Here is a 9,084-nt window from a genome sequence, read left to right as displayed (position 1 = left end):
GTCGGATGCGAGGATTGGTAACAAGAGCAAGAAGAATTGTACCACGCACTGTGAATACTACCATCAATTAAGTTTGATTATTCAACTATAACTATATAACATCAAACAATTATACCAACTATTGCTTTAGAGTCAAAGGAGGAAGAGGGTTAGTGCTCTACCATGAAGATGAATGAAAAGGAAAGAGCAAAAGAGAAAAAGTTAAAAAAAATAATTAAAAAAAAGGGAGATCTAAGCAATGCAAAAGCTAGATCTAAACCAAAATCCTAAAAAGCAATACGAAAAGGGAGATTTAGATAATGCAAATAATAAATTTAAATTAATATCCCAAATCTTAGGGATAATCAAAATTACCTTTCATTTCCACCAATATGAGTGCATGGAATAAGCATCATAGTTGTACACTTAGACCTCACAACGTAGAAGACTTTATATTCAAAAAAAGTTAGTACTCTGAAATTAAAAATTACCCATTAATAGAATTATTGCAAGATAAAAAATATTTCAGAAGAAGAATTTCAGACAAAAAGCAACAATCTTTTGGAAGAGTTCAACAGCATCCCTAGTCAATCAAGTTTCCTTTCGTAGCTTTGAAAGGGCACCTGTCACATTTCCTGCAATGACCTTGTTACTTATGTATGTCCAACTCAGCTGCATATCAAACCTTTGGAGTTTAAGATGTCCCGGAGAATCAGAAGTCTTTTTCTTTTATATCTGTCTTATTTTTTATTGATTAGATAAGATTCACTACAATCGCTTTTTCATTCACATTGTGGCAAACAAGACGCTGCAGATCAGCGACAGTAGGATTGGATTGTCAAAATACGATTGTTGTGCTGTGAGGTTTTCTTTTGGATTTCGTAGTTAGCTGTTTGTGAGAAGAAATAGCTCGTCTATCCGAAAAGGATCCGGAGAACTGTAGGGCTTTGCCGTGAGTGCGTACTCGGGATGGTCAAACTCCGTCCGGGCCGCGTGAGCTCTTGGTACTAAGATGCCAATAGGGCAAGCTCTCCAAAGACTTGCTTGTGGGATATTCGACGGATAAGTTTGACCTGGACGTCGGGTGAGGCTGTCTCGTGAAGCATGTGTAAGTTGAAAAGTTATAGGGGACAATGAGAGCGGGTGTCTTCGTCGATCAAGAATCCTCTCCCGACACCTCTCACCCCGATCGATATCCAGATGCCACTAATTCACAGCCCTTTAGTCCTCACATTCTCCTTCCCGGTTCCTCAAGGATTTGTGGCCGATTTGGAGCGCCGGACACTGTATCAGGCGGATCCGAAGGAACCAGTCCGGGAGGCTTGGGATCTATCTCAACGATCAGGACGAGGACTGCGGCATCCTCTGTATTCAGAAAACGCTTCAGGGCTTTTCGGACAAGGACCTCGCCAAGCTCCACGAGCTGACGCCAAATCCCACGAACATCTTCTACTGCAGGTACTCCCGATGTTTCATCATCCATAGCCGATAGATTTCTCGTTTGGATCACTCGATTCGCCTGCGGTGGGATCGCACTGGTTTTGGAAACCATCGTGTCCTCAACCTCACAAAGTTGATCACAGGAGCGGAAATCTTTTCTGGTCTCCACGCCCTAGCTCCAGTCAACCCTTCTCCACGTTCGTTTCCCTAGCCGCCGACCTCTGGAAGCAGTCCAAGACGATGGTCCTGTGCCCGGTCAACGGCCGCCGTGGACTCAAACTCCCGGCTCGCTTCTTCGGCAATGCAGAGTTTAGAGCACGGTCTGACTTAGCTTCGACAATTGACAGAGGCTTGTTGCTTCCAGGAGGATTATTTGCAACCAGTTATGGATTTCCTTGAATTGAAGGAATGGCATGAGTACCAATAACATAATTCTCCCCAGATGACAGAAGAGGTTCACAGGCGCTTGCTCTCGATCCAAACTTGGTCATCACTAGCTGGGCTCGACTGCCCTGCTATGAGCTCGGCTTTGGATTCAACCGTCCAGTTCTTGCCACGCCCACCAAGGGGGGTTGCGAAGGTTAGTGGTAGTGCTTACTTTAAGAAACTCTCATATTGTCTACTCGGGGTTTCATTATCAACTCGCTATCCTTTAGCCATTGCGGTGCCGTAGCCAAACGTTAAAAGAGCAAGTCTCTTGGAGTGTAGGATGATTTTTATACAGAGTTTTGAACTTACATTCTTCCGTTGCCATGAACTTTTGCAACTATAATATTCAGCGGGGTGGTTTTTGCTCAACATTACTATTCAAAGGCCTTGGTATGTCTGTTCGAGATGCTGATGATTCTTGTGGAAGTAAAATTGATGCTCTGCTATAGCAACATTCTCATGGACAAAGGAAGGTGATTACTTACGCTGCTTAAGCGCCAGTGAAAGATTCTCAAAGACGCATCCAGTGACCACGTGGCAGATTTGGGATATTCGACGGATATGAGCGTTAATAATCCTAGTTGTTGGTAAGTTTGACGTGGCACTTCTAGGATGATTGAGAGAAGCTCTTTGAGATGGGTGTCGTCGTCGATCAAGAATCCTCTCTCGACATGGTTTCCTCTCACCCCGATCGATATCCACATGCCACTAATTCACAGCCCTATGGTCCTCGCATTCTCCTCCCCGGTTCCTCAAGGATTTGTGGCCGATTTGGAGCGCGCGCTCCAGCAGGTGCTGTGCCACTACAGAGATTTAGCTGGGCGGATCCGGAGGAACGAGTCCGGGAAGCTTGGGATCTATCTCAACGATCAGGACGAGGACTGCGGCGTCCTCTGGATTGAGGCTTCCACCCAGGAAACGCTTCAGGGTTTTTCGGATCAGGATCTCGCAAAGCTCCAAGAGCTGACGCCAATGGCTTCGCAGGATCCCGTGGACATGGGAATCCCTCTTCTACTCCAGGTATGTTCTCCCGATGTTTTCATCCATTGGCATACATTTGTGGTGTAGATCACTCGATTCGGCTGCGGTGGGATCGCACTGGGTTTTGGAGTCAACCATCGTGTCGTCGATTGCAACGCGCTCCCGGAATTTCTCCTCGACCTCGCAAAGTTGACCAGGGGGGAGCGGTCAATCGAGGAACTCCTGTCCGGGCAGCCCATTGACCGCTCCTGCATGATGCCCCGCCGCCCTCCACGCCCTAGCTTTGACCACTCTGACTACACCACCAACATCATCACAATGCTTTCCAGCGACGAGGCCAAGTCGATCGTCACCCGCACGATCCACTTCACCAGAGAGCGTCTCGCGCTCCTCAAGTCCGAGTGTAACAAAGGTCGCTCCAATCAACCCTTCTCCACGTACGTCTCCCTGTCTGCATACCTCTGGAAGTCAATCACCGCCGCCCGTGAAGTCAACGTCCAGTCCAAGACGATAGTACTGTGCCCGGTCAACGGCCGCCGTGGGCTCGCGCTCCCGGCTCACTTCTTCGGCAATGCGGTGTTTAGGCGGTGCGCATGCGCCACGGTCTGCGATATCCTTGCCATGCCCTTGGGTGACTTGGCCTCGCTGATTGCCGCAGGCTTAGAGTCTTTATCGCAGGAGGATTATTTGCGATCGGTTGTGGATTTCCTTGCATTGAAGCAACAACACGAGGACCAGCAGCGTAGTTCTCCCCAGGCGGAAGAGATTCCCCGCTTTTCTTTGGATCCAAACTTGATCATCACTAGCTGGGCTCGACTGCCCTTTTACGAGCTCGACTTTGGATTCGGTCGTCCGGTTCTTGCCACCCCCACGGAGGGCCCTTGCGAAGGTTACGTGCGAGTGGTGCCATCTAGCAATGGTGACGGAGGTCTAGCAGTAGTGCCCACTCTAAGAAACTCTCATATGGACAAGCTTGTCTACTCCATTTTCAATGACAACAAAGGTTGTTAACACTTTCCTTTGATCAGCAATGGACACTCCATAGATGGTTAATGAAGGAATCAAGTCGCATTCCCATTTTCGATCACGACAAATAGCTCTTCCACTGTTCAGCACAAATTCATTCTCAATCATGGTCATCACGATTGAGCGGTTGCCGGAATGGATCCAGATTCAGAGCGACGACGGGAGCAGCGATCATTCTCCATGGCTACGTCTCAGCCCGATGGATGCCCTGATGCCAAGCTATCACGTCCCACTCCTCCTTGCATTCTCTTCGAAGCTGAGTACCTCTTCTCGCTTGAAAGATTCGCTCCAAAAGGTGTTGGGCTTCGCGGGTCGGATTGGAAGAGATGAATCTGGGGATCTGGCTATTCGTCTTAACAACGAGGGAGTTTTTTGGGTGGAAGCCGTCGCGACGGAAACATTGGTCGAGTTTCTGGGTAGCGATGATGGTCATGGAAATCTTCACAAGCTTACACCTAGCTTGTCCAGGTAACAATCTAGATTCAAGCAAGATTTCGATCAGTGAAGTTTACTCGTTCCAGATCACAAGCTTTAGCTGTGGAGGATTTGCGCTGGGGCTTGGAATCCAGCACCACGTCGCCGATTGCAACGCGGTCCCCGGCTTCCTGGCCGACTGGGCAGCACTCGCGAGCGGCAAAGCCGCGAAGTTTTCGGACAGTCGCTCGTCCGATCGTACCTTGATGATGCCCCGGGATCCACCCATGCCGGAGTTCGAGCACCCCGAGTACGCGCTCACGCCGAAGCACTACACAGTCCTCTCCCCGGAGGAATCCAAAGCTCTCATCACTCGACGGATCCACTTTCGCAAAGGCGAGCTCGATCGGCTCAAAAACAGTGAAAGAGCTGGCGGATCTAGCTCCACATTCGTGTGCCTGGCAGTCCATCTCTGGCGGCTCATCACCATGGCCAGGGGAGTCAGCGGCGGCCGCCGCACGGTGCTCTACTGCCCGGTCAATGGTCGCCGTGGACTCTCACTCCCTGTTCCGGGCGCGCTGTGAGGTCAGCGCGGAAGATCTCACGGGCAAGCCACTGGAATTTGGAGCTTCGATCATCGCCGCGAGTATCGAGAGGGCGTCCGAGGCCGAGCGCTTGAGATCGGTGGTGGATTTCGTGGCTCTCCAGCTGAGAGAAGCTCCCAAATCAGAGCAGCACGACAGCGCCGGATTCACGAGGATCAGCTTCGATCCCAACTTGGTCATCACAAGCTGGGCTCGATTGCCCTTCTACGACATGGATTTTGGATCTGGAACTCCAATCCTTGCCACACCCACAAATGGTCCCTGCGAAGGCTACGTCCGTGTTGTTCCATCGGGCCTCCAAGACGGGAGCTTGGAAGCCGTCGCTACTCTTCGCCAAGAACACATGGCAAACCTACTCGCTTTGATCGAACCACACAAGTAAAAAAATTATCGATAGAGTATAGTGGAACATCCAAACTCTTGGATTCGATCACTCCTCACCCGAGGGCCGAGTTCTCTTTGAAATATCATAGTTCGTCTTCTCCAAGCTCTCTTCTTCCTCCTCATCCCCATCCTTCTTCTTCTTCACCCTCTCCTTGTAGCTCTCGTCAGCAACATTGTGCCCGACTTTGCCATACCTTTTCTTCTTGCTATCATCATCCGGTTCTCCTCCACCTTTCGATCCGCTCTGGCCACAAAACCATCGCTGCTGCTGCTGCTGATCCAAGCTCCAATTCTGCCCAAACCCAAACTCCAACGAAGAAGAAGACGCGACCAAAGAACTCGTGCTACTCGCGCTCTGGCATTGCCCGGACAGGACAAACCTCCTCGTCAAATGGATCAATCGAGACATCGCTCGCTAGATCTAGCCCTAATTTTCGCTATTTGCTGGCCTTCTCTCTTCTTGCATGGGTGCCAAGTGTGGCTCACTAACTGCACCACCTCATGATCTGGCCACCTGGTAAAAAGACCTTTTACCGTTAGATTTGCTCTGGACAGGATTCGAACACATAAGGTGCTCAAAATGTTTAAAGTGATAAAATCCAATTATTTTCTACGACTTGGATACAAACCGTCTCTGAGGCCGATCTCTATTTATTATCGCCAAAGCCAATTATAATATCTGCTTTGCTTGAAATATTTGCTGGTAAAACTATAATCACTACCACAAGGAAAATATATCACATGACTGTTACCTCAAAATATCACCTTGAAACCCCAACGTAGACAAATATTCCTCCTGCTACTCGCGCTGTATTCCGTGCGTACTACACCCAATACCACCATTTTCCACACAACACAGTTGATCCTAGTTTTTGCTTGTTTTTACTTTGGACATTCCCTTCTCATCGAGCCTGGCTCTCCAAGAGAAGAATCTCTCTTTTACAAAAGCTTTCCCCCTTGCTACCTCCTCAGCCTGGAAGGTCTGCACCGAAACTCCGCCAGTAACGCTATATGATCTGACGACCACTCTGGAGAAGGGAGCGCTGTGTCTTTCCGCAAGCTCTCCTCGTCCAAAAGCTCGAGTAGTGAATCCACCACTATTGAATCCGCTGCAAACAGAGAAAAAAACGTTTTGCTTGTGTCAATCGCTTCATCTAAACACTCACCGGTGTAGAATATGTAGTCCAGCGTACCAAGGAAATCTCTCGTGCAATTTGTGAAAAGGGGCTCGTTGCTACCATCACGCCGCGATAATGCTGAGTACGCACTTACCTGTAAATATAACAAGCCAGTCAAGAGTGAACGAAGCTCGAGTTCTTACCAGAGGCAATTGGTGGCACAACTTGCTCGCAGGTCTTAGAATTCCAAGAGGATCAATGGCAAGCTCCGGGTGAGTTGGTTCGACTCTTCCTGTGGCCAGGAGGGAGTGTGGAGCGCTGAGAACAAAAAACAAACAAGTTGGCACTCTCGGGAATCAAGAAGTAGAGACTGACCTGCCAGGAACAGAATTAAAATCACCAGCAACAAGCATGGGAATTTCCGCGCTTGCGGCAATCTTCTCCAGACCTTTAAGAAGAGTTTGCACCTGAAGAGAAAAACTCAGATCACGCGAATTGCTATTAGGGATACTCTACCTGCCATAGTTTCACGTCTTTCAGCTCAGGATTCGCATGAATATGAGTATTGGCCTGAAAAGGAAAAGGTGTTGGAAGTCGAGATCCCACTGCATGTAGCTTACCACACAGATCAATTGCTTTTTAGACGGGTCTGGATAATCCAAGACCTCCAGCACCACAATGAGAGCGACATTATCCTAATGCAGAGGCCAAGTCAGTATCAATGACACAGCGAACGGAGAAAACCTTGAGAAGGCGGGTGAGAGCTGCTTTTCTTTGAGCAGAGGGCATGTAAGCTTCTGAAAACGATTGTGCTGCCTTATTGAACTCCACCTGATCCAGTAATGTGTAACCATTTGTAATGGTTTGGATTAGGAAATTAAAAATCTACCTCGTATTTTTTGACTTGTAAGAACCGATCATTGCGATAAAATGTAGCACAACCATCAATAGTGTACACCCCCGCAGCATAGACCTGAACCCCATGGCATTAAGTTTGAGTGTCCTAGCACTAGACAATACCTCTGCAGTCTTTTTCTTGTAAACCGCCGAATATCCGTGCTTCTCAAGTTCCGGAGCAAAGAACTCGTCAAAGTGGTCGCTTTGAATCTGAAACAATCATGTAGAGATTATACGTAGAAGTCCTGTGAGAGCATACCTCTTGCAGACACAGGATATCCGCTCGATAGCCCACAATCTCGCGCAGCAGGTTTTGCCGTCGGTAGGCCCACGAGAGAGCCCACTGGGGGCAATAGCTGTACATGTCGCTGGTGGCATACAAATCAGCCAGTACATTGTATGACAGAACCGTGAAAGATCCTGGAGCCCCCAGCCGACCATCCAACTCAAGCCCGTCAATGGTGTTCACTTGAACCATTCTCCTGGGTGGTGGACACGGAGCTGGAATAACCCGTTGTGTGAGAAGAGAGTTAGAGAGTCCCCCTGTTGGCATGCCCGTGGCCGTCGACATAACCACGCACTCCAGCTTGAGAGCATGTCCTACGTCTTCTTCCGTCGGCGTATACGTTTTCACAGAGCCTACTTCCCATATCTCTGTTCCGTTCTGGTCCTGTGTCTTCGTAGGCCCTCCTATGATACCGTTGCTCACTGGAGCACCCCCGCCTACAGACCCACCCCGTCCAAACAACTCGTCTTCCTCGGCCCCATTCTCTCGAGCAATGTTTGTGGCGTGTGCATGCATAGCCCGGTGATGACGCCATGAATCGGAGAAGCACTTGGACGAGCAGTGGAGGCTCTTGCTCACTGGCAGCTTAGCTTTCAAACAGCCTATACACTGAAGAGTCGCAGGCTCCGAGGGATGCACGCTACACACGGATGCTCTCTTGTCAGTTTGGATTCGGCACCTGGAAGATTGAATGCGTAAGAAAAAGTGAATAGAGTAGAGGGAAAAAAAAAACACTTTTCTTTTACCATTTCCACCTAAGATAGTATCCATCGATGGGAGATGTTACTGGAACGTCGTCAGTCGTGGTAGTCCCATCGGGAAGCCGTAGTTGGACGTAGGGAGAGAGCTCGCAGCCTACAATAGGAATGTCCGACGGTAAATGCAAGCGCAGGACGCTCAGCATACTGCCTCTATGGAATGACGATCCTGGACTAGAAAATCTACAAGCTTTCCCTGTGCGCTACCACAGGCAGATGGGCCACTGGGCGGATCCGCCATCAGTAGCCCACCTGCCTTCCCCAGAGCCCTCGCCGATCCCCACGGCGGCGATTCAAGCTACAGCCCCCCTAAATCTCGGCAAACCAGCTACGAGAATGGCCGGCGCGTCAAATCTATTGATCCCCGCAGCTAAGATTACCTCGCGGCAGCCGGCGCTTGCGGCAGAGGGGACGAATGGGCTCCATCGCCTGCGCCATGCCTCTGGATACCCTAATCCCGCCTCAAAACCCTAAAATCCACTTTCTCCAAATTGTGGATGAATGTGTATGAATGGATGACTCATGGATGTGATCACGCATGTCCATACGCAACCAAGAATATGCCGGAAGCATATCCCAATCCAGCGTGTCGAATCAAATGTTGCGCTGCGTGTGGTCCGTTATCCTTATCTGTTACGCTGGCTTTTAATCCCATCCTTCTCACAATCTTTATCACAAGCGCCGGGATTTCGTGTCAAAACGATCGACACCAAATTTACTTGCACGCCATTTTCTCCCAGAAACTCCAGCCCGCCGCCACCTTTGTC

At 49.3% G+C, this 9,084-nt stretch overlaps 2 protein-coding genes and 1 pseudogene across 2 annotated transcripts; 2 read left to right on the top strand and 1 right to left on the bottom strand.

Moving 5' to 3' along the window:
• The first annotated feature begins 2,464 nt into the window (after positions 1 to 2,464).
• LOC9647910 (agmatine hydroxycinnamoyltransferase 1) lies at positions 2,465 to 3,854 on the top strand. The gene is made up of 2 exons (XM_002981575.2): positions 2,465 to 2,868; positions 2,917 to 3,854. The coding sequence occupies exons 1-2, from the start codon at positions 2,551 to 2,553 to the stop codon at positions 3,838 to 3,840; spliced, it is 1,242 nt and encodes a 413-aa protein (XP_002981621.2). The 5' UTR covers positions 2,465 to 2,550; the 3' UTR covers positions 3,841 to 3,854.
• LOC112350396 lies at positions 3,851 to 5,447 on the top strand (annotated as a pseudogene).
• A 653-nt stretch (positions 5,448 to 6,100) lies between these two features.
• LOC9648119 (carbon catabolite repressor protein 4 homolog 1) lies at positions 6,101 to 8,803 on the bottom strand. Its single transcript, XM_002981497.2, has 11 exons — positions 8,306 to 8,803; positions 7,533 to 8,238; positions 7,397 to 7,483; positions 7,266 to 7,349; positions 7,121 to 7,207; positions 6,997 to 7,071; positions 6,893 to 6,946; positions 6,752 to 6,843; positions 6,580 to 6,694; positions 6,425 to 6,530; positions 6,101 to 6,367 (listed from the first exon to the last, which is right to left on the bottom strand). The coding sequence occupies exons 1-11, from the start codon at positions 8,461 to 8,463 to the stop codon at positions 6,219 to 6,221; spliced, it is 1,713 nt and encodes a 570-aa protein (XP_002981543.1). The 5' UTR covers positions 8,464 to 8,803; the 3' UTR covers positions 6,101 to 6,218.
• Positions 8,804 to 9,084: the final 281 nt, after the last annotated feature.

This window comes from Selaginella moellendorffii, unplaced genomic scaffold, assembly GCF_000143415.4.
Source record: "Selaginella moellendorffii unplaced genomic scaffold, v1.0 SELMOscaffold_49, whole genome shotgun sequence".
NCBI lineage: Eukaryota > Viridiplantae > Streptophyta > Lycopodiopsida > Selaginellales > Selaginellaceae > Selaginella > Selaginella moellendorffii.
The sequence above is the reverse complement of the archived record's forward strand: the minus strand, read 5'-3'. Positions and strand labels throughout refer to the sequence as shown.